The 18,357-nt window shown below is 36.4% G+C and overlaps 1 protein-coding gene across 2 annotated transcripts; it reads right to left on the bottom strand.

Moving 5' to 3' along the window:
* Positions 1-1,412: 1,412 nt before the first annotated feature.
* Positions 1,413-12,339, bottom strand: LOC138317788 (uncharacterized). Of its 2 annotated transcripts, none has more exons than XM_069259679.1 (9): positions 12,230-12,339; positions 8,964-9,170; positions 8,409-8,577; positions 6,820-6,950; positions 5,875-6,593; positions 5,313-5,459; positions 4,272-4,447; positions 3,787-3,927; positions 1,413-3,451 (listed from the first exon to the last, which is right to left on the bottom strand). In XM_069259679.1, the coding sequence occupies exons 2-9, from the start codon at positions 9,159-9,161 to the stop codon at positions 2,505-2,507; spliced, it is 2,628 nt and encodes an 875-aa protein (XP_069115780.1). In that variant the 5' UTR covers positions 9,162-9,170; positions 12,230-12,339; the 3' UTR covers positions 1,413-2,504. The 2 variants fall into 2 exon arrangements, with proteins under 2 accessions (XP_069115780.1, XP_069115781.1); XM_069259680.1 differs by lacking the exon at positions 12,230-12,339 and adding an exon at positions 11,985-12,207.
* Between the last annotated feature and the right edge of the window lie 6,018 nt (positions 12,340-18,357).

The following is an 18,357-nucleotide window of genomic DNA, read 5'->3' as shown; positions in this document are numbered from 1 at the left end:
TGTCGAGCATGATCAACTTTAAATACACAGAATAAATAATAGGTGTAGACATAAGAGGCACCTAAAGACAAAATAACAAGCCATAGTTTGACATGAATGATTATACTGTATATAGACGTATCAATTATATAATTTACAAGAATATCAAGTTTATAAAAAAATCACCAGCTTCTGTAAATTGTATTGATTTTTTATATTGTATCAAAGAATTAAAATGGCAATTTCATGAAATTCTTAACAGAAAAAAAAAAAATAATAACAAAATAAACAAGAAGCCGAGAGGGCCTGTATTGCTCACCTGGACTTTTGTTTTATCACAAAAACTCTTACAATCAGAAATAGCTAAATTGACCAGACGATGATATTAGTTTAATCTTAAATCCCAACCATATAATGGTGCTATCAATATAATATGACTATGAGTGTTAGTCAATGCTTAGTTTCAGAGAAGAAGTCGTTTATATGAAAATAGCTAATTTGACCCCTTTTGCCCCCCCCCTCAGGCCCCCGGGGGTCAGCCCCATCATTTGTACAGTTTTGAATTCCTATACTAATAGGATATTTCCATTGCATTATGAGTGCTATCACATGCTTAGCTTCAGAGAATTTGAAGTAGTTGTTTATATGTAAATGGCCAATAGAAATAGTCTAAAATCATGTAGTCTTAGATTATAAACAATTTCATGATTTTGCAGGGGTTTCAATATCAGGCGGTACCTGGTACTTTTCGCAAGTTGAACCTGGATGTGGTATGGAAAAGTACCCCATGAAATTGCAATTATACCGCCTCTGATGAAAGATAATATATATATAATGAAACCCCTCATCTGGTAGCTAGGTCTGGTAATGTTTAATTAGTCAACACTTCATTAAATTCATTTCATGCGACACAATAATATCATTGTGTAATTTAAAATTTAAGCACTTATACATATGACCATTCCATTTTAAAATTGTTTTTGAAACAAGATTGCATCAATTTACAAATTTATTTTGTATACAGTTAAACCCTTTTGAACCTGGATTCCTCGAATACCCCCTATTCGTCGAACTGTTAGACGTCTCTAATAATCTAAGTAACAAAACCCGATGCCGAACAGCTATTCGTCGAATACCCCTTATTTCTCGAACAGAAATATGTCCTCGTTGCATCAAATACATTTTACCCATGTATTCGTCGAACAGTGTTCGGCCCTTGACCTATTGCACAAATTTTCATGAAACTTACAAATTTAATTAATATATAACCTGCCATACTCCACATACTCCACAGATACATTATCATACAACACTTATCTAAATGCTGAAATATTTACTCTTGGAATCAGTTTTACCCGTATCTCGAACATCAATACTTTTTAATTCACTAATATAATGTACAATTTTAGCCATCAGCCTATGTCTACATGTCAAACGTTTCTAGTTTTCTAGAATTAATTCCATGCAGAAAAACTACAATTAGGTAAGGGAATAAAATAATATTTCATAAAATATTGCTGTACAATCTGAAATAACATTTAGATAAATTAGCTATCAAACGTCAAAGCATTATCTAGATTATGGTAATAATTAGTAAACTCTTTGATTATCAATAAATCAATAAAAGTACTCTTAAAAGTGTTGATTTAAACAAAAAAGAAAAGTATTAAAAAAAATAATTTTTAAAATGAAACAAAATGTGTAATTGATCTGGGATCAGTTACTTCTGTACTTGTATACATGTAAAACCTGCATATATCTACAATACCTTCCTTAACAATATCTATAAATGGAAAGTAGATCTAGCTTACTCATTGTTAATCACACTGGAAAGAAAAGTCACACCATCATTACATTAAATAGATAAAATTATAAAATTTGGCATTTTTTATTTTTATTTTTAATTAAAAGTAATTACCTAAAATTACCTGGTATATTTAATTTATGGTTATAATTGTAGAATTTAATCAAAGGTTTGATACTCTACTTTAGAAACCACAGCATGATAAATTAAGCTTCACCAAGACGAGAGAAAAGCTGAAGTTAATTGTGTTGAAATTATAAATTAATCTTTTTTTTTTCTCAGTTATCAAATTGTTTCCTTTGATCATAGAGCTAATAATCAATGAATTTGCCTTGTAACTTTTGAGAATAAAGCACATACCCCCACCATATTTGACCTAATAAGTGCCTATGTCCCCATAAGCGCCCCTCCCCAATATTTTTGAGGCCTAATTTCAATTGACCCGGGCAAAAATAAAAATATTATATGTAACTGTCTCTATTGGCTGCAACCTACAAAGAGGTAATTTCAGGTTTAATCCAATGCTGGAGGTCATCGATATGGAGCTGACAGCTTATCCCCCAATACACCACATAAACTTTGAATTCCCCCCTCAATGTAAAGTTGTATCATTGAACAATAACTTCCTTCACAACCCTTCCCATGAAGATCCTTTGGCAGAATCTTTTAATCACAATAGCATTAACATTTGTGCAAACAAATTTGGCCCCTAGACTAAATACTATGAGTTGACGACGGCCACTGGCTGTGGAGGGTTCACCTTGTATTCTTGTCCTGCGACACACACTACCTCTGTCATGTAGGAACCACCAGCCACACTTGTAGGCGGCCCTGACCCACACTTGATCTCGGACATGTAGGAGGAGCCACTGGCAGCACTAGTGATTGGCCCCTCGGCACATGGCATGGACATGAAGGAACTGCTAGCTGCACTTGTAGTCGGCATGGTAATAGCACCATGAACATTTGAAACATTATCACTATTATTCATTCTGCTATCAGCCGTCTTATCACTGGACGAATTATCTAACTGTGAAGAGTTACTTCCCATGGCATTGGGAACACAGGTGGCAGCACTATCCACACTTCGGACACAAGGAACAACACTAGATGCCATAGGCAAAATGCATAAAGATTTTGGTTGGTCATAGTTCTTGATGCTTGTGAACTCTCTCGTGCCTACCTCAGATAAACTAGATTTGTCCAGTGAAGATGATGTATCCACAACTGATGTAACTGGTGGAGAGCTTGTATCTATAGCAACAGTTTCTGATGGAAGGGAGGCAACTCCTCTGATGGTATTTAGTGGAGGAAAGGACACTGCTGATTCCTGCAGTGAATCGTCTTTTTTACTTCCAGCCTCAGTGTTTTGCTTACCACCTAATGAAGTTTCTTCCTTTCTGTCAGCTAATGAAACGAGAATATTGTCTATCATATTGCATGCATTTAGTGTGCTTGGTGAAGACCCTCTGTCCTCCTTCACATCTGACTGCTGATTGTCTGTTTCATTGCCCTTAACAACTGAACTCTGACCTTTGGCCTCCCATGTAAGCTCAGATTTTATCATATCCTGGTGGGAATCACTGTTTGCAGTTGTAACAATCCCAGACTGAGGTTGGCAAAGCTCTACTTTCTTCTCAGGTTTGCTTTCTTCTGTCTTGACTTTTTCTGAAATTCAATAACAGAAATAGTGAATTTGTTTTAATATTAAATTATTGTGATGACCATATACAGTCCATCCTAGAGGAGATTCGCTGCCCACTGGGAAGTACTCCCTACCAAGATGTCTGGACAGAAAGTCATTGGAGCAAAGGTCAATGGCAACAATAGAGTGACCTTTGTAAACCATGCATTACCGTGATTATTTTTGCATAATTAAAACAATTTCATGTCATCTGATGAAGCGCACTATCTGGCAAAACATTTTTTCTGTAAATCCCAAAAACTCACATTGTGGCCGGACTATGTAGATGAGTGAGCAATTGTTTACTTTACAAACTCACCTTGTGGTCGGACTAATTGTAGATGGGTGACTGAGTGTTTTCTTGCCTTGCGACGCTGACTCCCCGTGACAGGCTCGGCCTGTTTGTTAGGTTTGAGGTGAGGTGGCACAGTTAATACTACCTCAGGAACAGGAACATCTACTGTAGTAAAATAAAACAATGTTCAGTGCTTAGCATCCAGTGGAAAATCAGATGCTTAATCAGGATTGTTGATGACATCGTGAAAATAATGATAATTGCGATATACACAGCTTACAGAAAATGCAGTTAGCACATTCATATTTAGCACAATTTCTGGAGTAAAAAGCTTACTAACATAACATTATAGCTATTAAAAGAATGCATACTTGCAGTATCACCATGGCAAAGAAATCTTGATCAAAGACGTATTATTTTTGCACAAAACTCTTTTAATAGTTCCCTTATAGTGCTGTCCCTTAGGCACATCTCCAGTATGTATACATTGATGTGTTCTATTGTAATACCTGTAGTTGGTGTATTCGATGGAGCTGAGGTTAACACATTGATAGTGTCTGACATATTCCTTCCACAGCTTTCACTCATAGAACGGACTTTCCCAGCAGGACGTTTGGAATTCCGAGACACCTTCTCCAGGGAGCATGCTGGCAGTGTTGCAATGTGAGCCTCAAGATCAAAATCCCTGAAAGTGAGCAAGAAATATCTGGGTGCAATACAATGGAGGCAATTAATTAATAATTATATGGAGGCAACATTTTCCTCCTATTTTCATTGGTTTTTTTTTACAAATAACGTGGATGAAATACAACTCTGCCTAAATGGTCATCTGACCTTATACAATACAACATATAGTGGAACTGAAGTACACAGTAACTTCAGAACGTAGTAAATATTTCAGCCCATTTGACCCGTGACCTTGAATGATAGTCAAGGTCATTCATTTGAAGACTTGGTAGTCCTTCATGCCAGCATGATACGGGGCCAATAGGAGTACCCCGCATCTGGGCCTTTTGGTTATTGCGAAGAAGTCATTTGAATGAATGACTATTGACGAAGCATGATGACTTAGGTCATTTTGACCATTCGGGTCAGATGACATAATAAATGCATCCATCAGTCCTTGGAGATCTAGTGAAAATCATTCAATATGGATTGATATGAATAACAATTTATTTTTATATCATTAATATGAGTGATTAGAATTTGCAAAAACTAAATTGTTGCGAAAAACAAGTTTCTTTAATACCATATAAATTAGTACATTGATGCATATATGAATAATATAATATACATCAGTGTATGTCCTCCAAGTGTCTATCTTTTATCTCCCCGCTCCTCAACCAGGGCTTAATGGGGAAAGGGCCTTTTTACATTATTTTGGAAAGAAATTAGCGAATTGGGAAGGAGATATCCAGGAGTAAACTGTATTTTTTGGGAATTTAGTATAAATTATTGGCCCCAGAAAGCCCTTAGAAAAAGCCCTGTATGATATCAAATGTATCCAACTTATCAATATGTAAATCCCATCACTGTGTTTATAATCTTACCCTGTTTTATATCGCTGCATGTCTTCATGAACTGATCTTGTTTTCTCCGATTCTGAGCAAGTTCTCTTACGAATCTGTCTGGGATACACTGACAAGACATCATAGCCGAGATCCCCAACAGGTCTGGGAACCATTTCCTCTTCACTACTGTACAATCAGAATAAGTAGAATTTAGTGACATTTAGTACATTTAGTACATCATGTGACAGAATACTGGATTTGGATTGGCTGAACACAGAGGAAGTGGCCACTATTGAAGTGGCACGAGATTGAATGTGAATATATATTGTGATGTCATTATAACCTTGCGCTTCGACCAAGACGTCAAGATGGCCCAGGCAGTGGTGTATGAGGAATGAAACAAATGTTGCTTTTCTGTAGATGAAAATTGACTAGTTTTGTATTTATTTTCTTTCAATATTCATCAAATCAAACTGAATTTCAATGTCTCTGATAAAATGGAAGATAAATATTTAATCTTTGTTGAATTATCAACATGATGGAGAGGAAAGCTATGTGTTTTAACTCAGAACAGAAGCAATGTGATTCTATGAAGTATTACCTATCCTGATCATTGCGACTGTTTTCCGTTTCTACTTTTATGACGGCCATTCTCTCCTTGGACGGCTGAATGATCCCTTCATTGATAAGTTCCTGATACCTTTGACCTCTGTTCCGTCTTTTTGACTTCCGTACCGGGTGAAGCCCATCCTCTGCCGAGTCTCCATCGCCAAAGTCACGTTCAGAAGACTGATAGCTTTCCTCCTTATTACCTTCAAGCATTTCTGGTAACTTTCTTCTGTCTGAATAAATGTCAACACTTGTTTCTGAAAAGCAGCGTTTTCGCCCACTAAATCCGGACTCCCCTCGGATCAACTCGTGAGCAGACCTTTTTGTGAGGAAGGAGGGAAGACTAGGTTTATTTTCATCACTTGGATGTTTTGGTATTGTCCCTGATAAGCTTGTAAACTTACCAGGACTAGATAGCCTACCCTGACCAGCCTCTACCTTTGCTACGCCCTCTCTGTCACCTGACGGTAGCCCTGATTTATCAGAGATGTTGTCAGTTGATGATCTAATCCTAGGTAAGTTATATTCCTCACAGCTGTGGTTACTACTCCAACCTCTCTCAGCATCACTGGAATCCCCTGAACTGTCATTTTTTCTAACGTCCTCATGATCAACCTTAATTTCTGAATTTGTTTTAGGATCTAGAACTTCAGAGTTCTCCTGGTGTCCATGATTTATCATGTGGTCCTCGCTAAGCTCAGAGCTGCACATCTGAAACCGGAAAAACTTTCTACATGTAAACTTTGCTCCAATTCAATTATCGACAACATTTCAGTACAATATATATTCTTCACCTGGTGCATTTAATTATTTTAACTCATTGACACCTGAAACTTCATAATAAACCATTCTAGTCCTTAATTTAGGAGAATCTAAATGAGTCTCCAGGGGGTGATTAGGTTACATGTTACAATATGATGGAAGTCCAATATTTTACCATTGCTAAATCCATGAGTGAAGCGACTGAGGAGGTTGGGGTTGTGGCAGACTTGGAGGACGATGCTTTATCTGTAAGGGTCAATGGCTTGTCCACTAACAGGTTGCTTAGTCCGCCCATATTACTGGGATCTGGAAACAACGGAAATGAAAAGTTGTTTACTTCTCAACAAAAACTGAACTCATGATTAATGACAAGGTCCCATAATGATTGCAAAGGGCAATAACTCCATATATAAGATACTTAAGTAACTCTCATATTTAATGTGAGCTTACTAATGTTAGGCTGCACCAAATTTTTAGGTTAAACCTTGGTGAACTCTAGGGTTCAAAAGGTTCAATAGTGATATTAATGCATATTAAAGGCAATAACTGTCAGTTACTCTAAAATATGTTCAATTTTAAAGGGACATATCCCTAATAAAACCTTGAAATTTGAGTAAAATACATATTTATGACAGGCCAGATACCTTACTTAATAATATAGTACAATTATTGTACAAATATGTCAAATGAAATAATTAGAAAGGAAATTTCATATTTCTATATTTTGGAGTTACCAAGTCGAGAACCTATGCTGAGTGTTATTAAAAATAGAAGCATTGAACTTTAGTGACCTTCCACTATGCACTGCACAAATTATTAGTAAATGTAAACAAATTGTTGAGTCAAACACATGGGTGAAGCGAACACAAAAAATCCTATAAAAGTAAGGCAAGGGCCAGTAACATGCGTGATTGGAAAAAGAGGTAAATATAAATGCATCGCATCAAAACAAGAGACGTGAGCAACTTCCCACTTTATACTTGCGTGATGTACATGTACCGTTAACAAGAACCCCCTTCGTGGTTCCCAGTCGAATGGAAACTTAAGTTTGACTTTCAATTTTTATCATTCTAACGCTAAAACAAATTGCTTTATAAAGAATATTAACAAATATGGCTTACACACTATATGTCAACAATCGTAAATTTGAAAAGCTTCTAAGAATATGGAAAACGAATGTTCCTTGCCTTAATTTAATTGTCATCATACGTTGTTGTTCATTATAGCCTTGTTTTTGACCAGCTTTCTTTTTGTGTTCCAAAAATAGAATATGACGTCTATTTTTTTTAAAAAATATTTAGGGTTGGTATTCCCCATGTTTTAATTTTTTTCCTGACCTTTAGATAACCAATCATTGTAATGAAACTATCAATAAATATCTGAAAATCATATCTAAACATACAGAACAACTTATTTTGGGTTCATGTCCCTTTAATATATGTCTGAAATTTTACTGATGTTAGGGAGCACATAGTTTCATGTGGCTCACTAAATATTTAATGAAGTCATTATATGTTCACAAGCTCCAGTAATATAATATTTTGTTGCTGAAATTGCGATGGGCAATATATATTATTGTCTAATTAAGTTACCATTCAAAGAGCTAGATTGTCAATCTCTTTCAAATGTTAAGTGGGACCTTTCCACATCTGCAAGGTACCCTCGGTTTGTAACACAGATAAGATTCACAAAGATATTCATCCTTACATTTTAGTTCCTTAGCCTGATAAATCCTTTAGAGATACCTGCTGAGCTCATTCTTACCTGCCAGCTTTCCAGGTGTGATGGATCCCTCTAAGGGGAGGTCACTCTCGTCTCGGCCTAAGCGGATGTTAGATGGGCGGGTGATGGGTTTAACAGTCTGACTGTGGCCAAGTCGGTCAGGGTTGTGCCATTTATAGTCCGGGTTAGCCTTCATAAACGCATCCTTGTACTGTAAAAACAACAATCAAATTATACATATATCTGTACTTCAACTTGAAGGTACTTACTACTAATCAATCTCTTATATCAAATTTTAAACAGTTGCTACATTAGTTCTAAAAACAATGCTTATATGTTCAATTTTTGTTGATGCCCAACAATATTTCCATGCATACAAACATCATGTACATATGTATTATGGATTCAATGTTGTTAAAAGTTAATACAAGTGCACAACAGAACTGGCTAAAAGAAAAGTAACTCCTCACATCTTAAGAGTTTAAGAGGGTTGACTTCAACCCTTTGCAAGATACGTACTAGCAGTCTGCCTACCTGTTTAACAAGGCTGCCTACCTGTTTAGTGAGGCTGTCTACCTGTTAAGTGAGGCTGCCTACCTGTTTAGCGAGGTCTGTGTACTGCGACTTCTCCTCGTCCTGAAGGTTAGCCCACAAATCACCAAGGATTCGTGTCACACTTCTGTTGTCAAGGTGAGGGTTCTTCTCTCGTACAATTGTGCGATGGCGTTTACAGAAAATTAGGAACGCATTCATTGGTCGGCGAACCTCTTTCCTGTCTATGTCTGGGACATCCATCTCTCACCACTACAAACAAATCAAAAAGATGCTTTGTTATTCCTGATGTGCTGCTGGATACAACATACTGCTTTATTAACTGGAACTGTAAGCCAACATTCGCTAACGTTACCTCTTATTTCAGATCATTAAGAGAATCAAATATTCCTCTATTATGTTTTCATGGTTACTGCATATTGTTGCAACATATGATGTGCCAAATTATAGAATAAGACGTACATACATTTTATGTAACAACAACTGACCAAGTTTAAACAAATTTGATCAAGAAGCAAAAAAAAGTTATCCACTGTCACATGGAGGGCGATATTTAGCATATTGACTCAATGTTTCCATTTTTAGAAAGCATATTGACTCGATGTTTTCATTTTTAGAAACACAGAGTCAATATTATACAATTATCGACCTATTTTCAGGTGGATACGGTGAGTTATCAACCCGAGTAAATGATATATCCCGAGGCCGGAGGCCGAGGGTTTTATCATTTTCGAGGGTTGATAAATCACCGTATCCACCTGAAAATAGGTCGATAACTGTTTTATTATATGAAATTTACAAGATATTAACCGGCTATCCAAAAAGACCTTAATTACTAAAATAAACAGGATGATATTTAAATGTTCTTTTTACAAAAGTAGTAGTTTAACAATTACATGTGCAGCATATGGTAAATATCCAAATGCTTCTTGCTAACGGTGTAGACTGGTAGTACCGGAATATTGTATCAACTGCAGCCCGTCTGGCATTCTTGTCGTTTTCCATAAATTGAAGTTTGTAGTTGATCACCGTTGATCGCAGTAAACTTGCAGCCTTCCGCCATATATGTTGCCGACTATAATAATGACGTCACAATAGATTATCTCGAAGTCATTGAATGAGGGAAACTCCTGTTACGCTATATTTGGGTACGAATCAACGTCAAAAGTGATTATGACGTCACATTTCAAGGGAGTTTTCCTCGATCTATTTTTGACACAGGTTACTGGACTCGCGAGAGGTATCTGGACTGAGTCCAGTAACCTCGCGTGCTTTTTGCCGCCGATTTCGGGGTTGATATCACAGTTGATGAATACTTCTGAGAAACGTATTGGCCAATCAGAATACAGCAAAAGCACCAGTAATATAATAATCTCTATTGTGACGTCACATCCGTGTCGATATTCCTATTGTGACATCAATCCCAAGTCGATATTGCGATTATGAAGTCACAATACCCCAACGTTGATTTATTTGGGAAGATTTAGTCCAGCCAAGCATGCATTTCTATATTATTTATATTTAGCATGAAGCAAACATTTTAAATAGTTAGCATATCTAATATAAAAATTAAAGACCTTTGTTTCGGTCAATATGGTATTATATTACCCTTGTAGAATTTCAAATAATGACCTCTGACTATGCCCTAGGTCATTATTTATTCTACTTGGGCAATATAACACCATATGGACCTCAACAAAGGTCCATAATTGATATATATATATATGTTATATGAATGTGTTACCTAAACACATTATATACAACATTTTTTATAACACCCCATTTTGATTTAAACTAATTTCCAGGTCCCTGCTTACTCGTGTAACAGGAGAGGAGAAAATGTAGCAGATCCGGATTCAAACCCGGGACCTTCAAACACTAGCTAGCCAAATGCTCCACGGCTTATGAGCTACCTGGTGACCAGTGATTAGGTGGTGTAGTGGTTAAGCTGCTCACCTTTCACCTAGACCTCCCAGATCCATATGGATGTGAAAAGGTTAGGAGTCACCTGTTATCACATGGGTTTTCTCTGGGCACTCCGGTTTCCTCCCGCTCTGAAGACCCCACCCCCCCTGCGCTAACATTGTACATCTGGGCCATCGGAAGCGTAGTGGTTAAGCTGCTCACTTTTCACCTAGACCTCCCGGATCCATGGATGTGAAAAGGTTAGGAGACACCTGTTATCACATGGGTTTTCTCTGGGCACTCCGGTTTCCTCCCGCTCTTAAGACACCCCCCCCCCCCCTGCGCTAATATTGTACATCTGGGCCATCGGAAGCGATTTAATTTGCTTAAGTTGTATATAATAAACAATAAATAATCACAATCGATGTAACAACTTTTTTACCTAGTCACTGATGATCGACCCAGTCCAATCCCACTACACTCAGATTAAGGTTTAGGCTAGTTTCTGCTTAGGTGAAACATTTAGAAACATAGGTTAGAATGATTTTGTTTCAATTCGCGATGTATTACGTATTATAATAGGAATCTTATTATCAAAAATAAAATAAACAGAAACGAAACTAAACTAAAACAGTAATTATCCCTTCGTGGGCCCCTGAAAATGAAACGTTTGAAAATTAGCTACTTCAACCCAACATGTTTCAATGTAAGGAATCGCTGTCATAAAACATATGTAAATGACAAGTAGTCAAAATGATGAAAATCAAAGTAATTTCACCACTAGCATTGACCATAAGGGTTACAATATTGCAATTTTCAACATTCTGACATCACAAAAGCCACTCAAAAATTAACGGGGTCACATGTTAGCAGGGCGACTAACTTAGAATTTAAATGAAAATAAACGAATATAGTAATTTCACATCAAAAATTTGAAACTTTATAAGCTATTACTAGAATTTAATTATTAAAAATAAGCGTTTAAAAAGTTGTCGTGATCGCTAAAGCCTAATCATGTTCAATGTTTTTATTCCACGACTCGGTGTGTCGAGTCATTAATGGCGACGAGCGGCCGGGAAACCAACCACGTGTTGTGAAAACTGTCCTCGAAATACACAAAAATAACAGCTCCAATTACAGGAAACATGACTGTAAACTTACACACATTGATGTCATTGATCATCTTACTGTCATCAAAATTGTCGTCAATGGTTATTTAATCCTTAAAATGATAAAATTTGTCGACCTAATTAAAAATTCTAAGGGCGCAGGCTCGGAAACCGACATGGCTGCCAGTGTTGGACAAGCCGTCAGCGAGCACCGGCCATGCGGTCACCACCAGGAAGAAATCGGCAGTGAAAAAAATGTCCGAAGTCGTCAAGATTTATTAAAGTCTCGGTACTTACCAAATCTAATATTAAAATGAACAACTCCAGTTGGTTTGTTGTAGATCGGCTACCAATATCCCATCCCCGGACATCCAAAAGTAAACAAGCCTCGATCGGTTCTACCGAATATGGGTCAAGGCCGTCATGCTAACTGTATCGGGCTAGTTAGGCATATATATATACGTTTTGTAGATAATATTCAGGAGGGAAATGGCACCGATAACATTTAAAACAGTTGTGTTCGTAATAAGATATATAATGTCGTGACATGTAGATGAATACTATTTTCAAACTGATTTTAAATATGAAAATAATGTAAATTTATGACTTGTGCAAGTCTATAATAATTTGACCGATTTCTTTAGGCCCAGTTGGACTGCTTTGCACTTTAAAGCTGGAGGCTAGCTACTAGACAAATAAGGATATCAGGAGATTACAATTAATTTCTTTAAACAAAAAATAATGAAAAAAAAATAAAGATAATTAATAATATTAGATTAGTGTTGAAGTTGAGTGACAAAAAAAAAAAAAAAGAAATGAAATTGATTTATAAAAGATGCTCCATCGCCGACAGAACATAAATGATATTCATTATTTAGACAATAATTAATGGTGTTTAATCGTGTATATATATGTATAATTAACACAAAAATTAATATGAAATAATTTACTTCGCGTTTGGTGCATGCGCAATCAGTACTTAATTCCATATAGGACATAGTGACACGGAATTTTTTCGGGGTGCAATTAATTATTTTTTATATTTTTAACTTGAAGTAAAATTAGAAGCTCAAATTTTTCAATGGTGGTAATGGTGTAAAGTAAGTAACTCTTGTAACTGAAGAAAAATACTAAATCGTCTGCCCCTATTTTGATAGTGATAAAATATCATTCGTCAGCGGTGGAGCATCTTAACTAATCTAATTACTGTACAGAAATAAAAAAACCGACTTGTACGATCATAAAGAAGCCGATTGGGCTCGAGCTCATTTTGGTAGAAGAAAAAAATCGCGTTATTATGCAAAACTTTTGGCGTTATTACGCGAAACTTATAAACCACTGGAGCTTAGTTTAAACGTATTTTATTGCAAAAAGCATTTACAACAGGATTGGACACAAGTTATCACAAACTTATAAAAGCCCTTTCTCAACAACAATGACATATAAATAATTACAAATTGCAATAAACACATATAAAAGTTAGATAATCAATAAATATATATATTTAGATAGAGAGAGAGAGAAAACATTACATTTTATTATGGATGGGCAAAACATAAATATCATAACGCAAGCAACAAAGTATATACAGTGAGACAAACAAGTAATAAGGTATATATTTCATTTCAAGACACAATGGGTACAATATTGATTTCTCAAAACCTGTTGCTGCCCTTTATAAAATGCTGAACACATATGAATAGTTCCGAATTAGTATTTGACGATAATTCTTCACTACCAAATAACAGTAAGTCTAAATCTAAGAGAATATTGAATATAGAAATAATGATAAACATTCTCGCCTAAATGTCCATACAAAAAGCTCGGGAGTTTCTGCAAGGTTCACTCGAAATAAATAATAATTTAAAGACTACACTGGTGCCTGAGCTTAGTATGAATAACATTAAATTTGTGGTCACTGATGCCGAAGAAAAGAGGAGAGATATGGTTAATAGGTTTCAGGGAATTTGAGGATCTGACAGAATTGTCTAGAGAGTTCCAACAACGAAGTGTAGACGGTAAAAATGAAGACGAAGTTGACGATAATCTATTATATGGGATTCTATAACTAACATTATCTTGAACAGTAGAAAGAAGTAAGAAAGAAAGATACTATGGTGTTTGATCGTGATGCATTAATACAAAAGCTGTATCTTCTCTTCCTTCTAGCCGACAAAGTCTCTAAACCAGTTTCAAATTGTAAAACGTAAACACTTGCATATGATGGAAGACCCGTGGCAATTTTTTAAGCATCGCGTTTGAATTTTGCTAACTTTTCAGCTACTAAAATTGTACAACCATCCGTCAATTCTCATGCATACTCTAAGATTGGTAAAATAAAAGTAAAGTAAATTCTCAATAGAGCGTCTCTTTTTAATATAAATTTCAATTTTCTAATAGCATTTATTTTCTTCATAAATAAAGAGTATATAATGTAGCTTCTACATGTAACCCACCCCCCTCCCATTTTACACTAGAGTTCAAAGTTACACCCAAATGTTTATGACTATCCGTAAAGTTTATAATATTTCTCAAACTCAAGATTTCATCTATTTCATTTCTATTCGAAATAAAATGTACGTCGGTTTTATGGGGTTAAAAGTGACCAACCCGGTTTTAGCCCAGAAGTATGTACCCCTGGAGCATGTACGTTTGCTTGTGAACAGAATACTACTACATACATGTGTAAAATGCATTGTACGTACACCAAGCCCTCTACTACTTCTAGAATATAAGGGATATCGATGATGTAAACGGCATCAACACGAGGCCCTCTAGTATTATCAGAAACATATACTGATCATATAATATATGTTTCTGATTATATCTAGAATATAACGAGTGAACTGGATAGTATCGAATCGAAGCCCTGTATTATATCTAGAATATAATGGATGAACACAACATGAATTTCTGCAATTTCGTGAAAGTTATTATTGGTGCTAGATCAACTACAGATGTTAGTTCTATTAACTGGTAGAAAGTCAGTAAATCACCTAATGAACGAACTAATACCAGTTCCCAGCTTGATACGGACATCTCTATGAAACAGCTTCTTGGAAAAAAAAAAAACTTTCACAAAAGGCCACTATGAAATTCAGTGTAAGAATTTCGCAGAATTCTGGCCAAAGATTCCGAAACTGCAGGATTAGTTGAAAAAGAACTCAAATTGGAAAACAAACTAATAAAACACGAGAAAAACCTAGGTATATGGAACAATTTAGTCCGTTGGCATAGGAGGAACAACGTGACAATGTGACAAAGACACAATTTTCAAGTGAAGCAAATTCATCGTCCTCGAAGAAATTGACGGACTAAAAACATGAAACGTATATAATGCTGCCAACCACACGATAAATCTCATCAAACCTGCGTTTGAACAACAGTACCAAACGTCATAGTCGGCTGTTTTTTTTTTTTTTGCAAAGTTTCAGAGCTTAATCTTGTGGCCAATGTGTCTTCTACTCACAGACTACGCAATCAGAACAGAAAACCAGACATCAAATCAAAGACATAAAAAACCGCACAGAACAAAATGGCGATAATGCCATTAAATTTTTGACCTCTGGAAGGTTTTATGTGCAGTATGAATGAGATAGATTTTCTATGTATTTTGACAATAAATCCTAAGCCATGAATAGAAGAACAACTCATCGAGAAAAAGACAACGAAAAATAAAATAAAACCAAACAAGAGGCCCATGGGCCTTAACGGTCACCTGAGTTAGAATATATAATGAAACAAATTAAAGACATATAAACACTATATGCTGGGCCTTGAAGTTGGTCAATGATTTATAAATTTGACTTTTTAGACTATGAAGAGTATTTGCTTCCATCAACCTGTGAACTTAGAGGTATTTTTTTGAAATTTTAATCATTTTGACCCTGTTTGTTCATGCCCCTCTGGTCCCCCAGGACGTCATCGAGGACGAATATGAATGTTAAAATGCTATATCTTAGGCTAATAATTCTAATCAAGTTTGACTAATTTCCTATGAAAATTGGGCAAATAATGTTCACAAATATGTTTTTCCTATATAAACTAACGTAAACTTAACCCCTCCCCAGGGGGTAATGTGAGACCCCAAGGTCATATAATTCACAATTTTTATAAAACACCTTAAGACCTTTCCATCTATAATTATTTGATTCTACTATATCCAGAATTTCAGAAGAAGATTTTTGAAGTTTTAGCCTATTTGACCCTTTTTAGCCCCGCCCCTCTGCCCCCAGGACCAATGTGGATATGATATTAAAATGCTATCTCAGGCTAATAATTCTAACCAAGTTTGACTCATTTCCTATGAAAATTGAGCAAAACATGTTCATTAATGTGTTTTTCCTATATAAACTATAGTAAAATTGACCCCCTCCCCAAGGGGAAATAGGAGACCCCAGGGTCATATAATTTACAATTTTTATAAACAAACTTTAAGACCTTTTCATCTATAAAGTGTATTTGATTATACCATTTCCAGAATTTTAAAAGAATATTTTTTAAGTTTTAGCCTATTTGACCTTTTTTGGCCCCGCCCCTCTGCCCCCAGGGGGTCGGCCAGAACCAATGTGTATATGATATTATGGTTGTTTGTTTGTTTGATTAATTAACGTCCTATTAACAGCTATGGTCATGTAAGGACGACCTCCCATGTATGCGGTGCGTTGCGTGTATGTTGTGCGGGATGCTTTTTTGGGAGACTGCGGTATATTCATGTTGTGTCTTCTTGTATAGTGGGAACTGTTGCCCTTTTTATAATTCTATCTCATACTGATAATTCTAACCAAGTTTACTCGTTTCCAATGAAAATTGAGCAAAAAATGCTAATAAATGTGTTTTCCCTATATAAACTATAGTAAACTTGACCCCCTCCCCAAGGGGAAACAGGAGACCCCAGGGTCATATAATTCACAATATTTGTAAAGGACCTTAAGACCTTTCTATTTATGAAAAGTATTTGAATCTACCATTTCCGGAATTTCAGAAGAAGATTTTTGAAGTTTTAGCCTATTTGACCTCTTTGACCCCGCCGCTAAGGCCCCTGGGAGTCAGTCATAGAAAATTTGTTAATAGGATTAAATCGCCTTCTCATACTGATAATTCTGACAACATTTGACTCATTTCCTATTACAAATGACCTAATAACGCAAAAATGTGTTTTCCCAATATAAACTATAGTAAACTTAACCCCCTCCCCGGGGGGAAACTAGAGACCCCAGGGTCATATAATTCACAATTTTTGTAAAGGACCTTAAGACCTTTCTATTTATGAAGAGTATTTGATTCTACCACATCTGTGAGTAGAGAAGACTTTTGAAATTTTACTCAATTTTACCCCTTTTGGCCCCTCCCACAGCCCTCTGGGGGGTGGGGACCATATAATTCACAATTTTGATTGGCCTTGCGCCTTAAAAGGTTTGTGCAAAATTTCATTGAAATTGCTTCAGCAGTTTTGGAGAAGAAGTCGAAAATGTAAATTGTTTACGGACATACGACGGACGACGACGGACAAAAGGCGATTAGAATAGGTCACGGACATACGACGGACGAGTAAAAAGCCTGTTGGCAACATTGCAATTACCACAAATTAGAGTTGGAAGCAAAATTAGACACCAAATCAAAAATCACTAAAATAACGATTGGCAACTGAAGTTAACTTAACACATCAAAATGGAACAATTCAAAAGAATATTATGAAGGCCAGATTAGTAAATCCATCACTAATTATAACATAATCAGGTACATATGTAAATGTAGGTTTAATCCTTCAGTACGTGTCACAGGAAGGGATTATTTACGCCAAGTCAGGAGGGCTGCGAAGAGGATCCCGAATACCAGGATCCCTGTTATATCCCCAAGACCAGCCCGGAATCTGCGCATGTCAACCATCAACAAAATTGCAATTGGTGAGATTGACAGTTAGATGGTCCTGTGTGTCAAGGTTAGGGGACAGAATCCAGAGCCTACCTCACAGGGGTGAGTGCTCAACCAAAGGCTAAAATTGAGGCGATATTAAGGGAAACGTTAGGAAGAAAAAAGCGTGTTAGAAAAAAGAGAAAAGATAAGAACCAAAATTTAGTCGCAGTTTCGGCTAGCGCCCTATTCCAATGAAGAATAAACAAGAGGCCCAGAGGGCCTGTATCGCTCACCTGGTTTGTAATGCCAAGTAATGTTCTGAATACAGGTTCATTGTTTCTTTTCTGAAGGAATTTGAATATTAACCTCTAAGTCCCCTATTGGGCCCCACCCCTCCTGCCCGCAGGGGGTCAGAGCCAAAGTTCTGTTCTCATTCCCTCAAGGATGTTTATGGCCAATTTTGGTCATAATCCAAGCAAAACTCTAGGACAAGTAGCGATTTATAGGATTTACCTCTATTTCCCCTATTGGGCCCCACCCGTCCTGCCCCCGGGGGGCCAGAGCCAAAA

The sequence above is a fragment of the Argopecten irradians genome, chromosome 3, assembly GCF_041381155.1.
Source record: "Argopecten irradians isolate NY chromosome 3, Ai_NY, whole genome shotgun sequence".
Classification (NCBI taxonomy): Eukaryota; Metazoa; Mollusca; class Bivalvia; order Pectinida; family Pectinidae; genus Argopecten; species Argopecten irradians.
Note: the sequence above shows the minus strand (reverse complement) of the source record. Positions and strands in the feature narration are given on the sequence as shown.

Coding starts and splice junctions, on each gene's coding strand:
- LOC138317788 (XM_069259679.1), bottom strand. CDS start 9,161: ATGGATGTCCCAGACATAGACAGGAAAGAGGTTCGCCGACCAATGAAT. Junction 5,460..5,874: donor AGTCGCAATGATCAGGATAG/GTAATACTTCAT, acceptor CTGATTGTACAG/TAGTGAAGAGGAAATGGTTC. Junction 3,928..4,271: donor ATCGAATACACCAACTACAG/GTATTACAATAG, acceptor ATTTTACTACAG/TAGATGTTCCTGTTCCTGAG.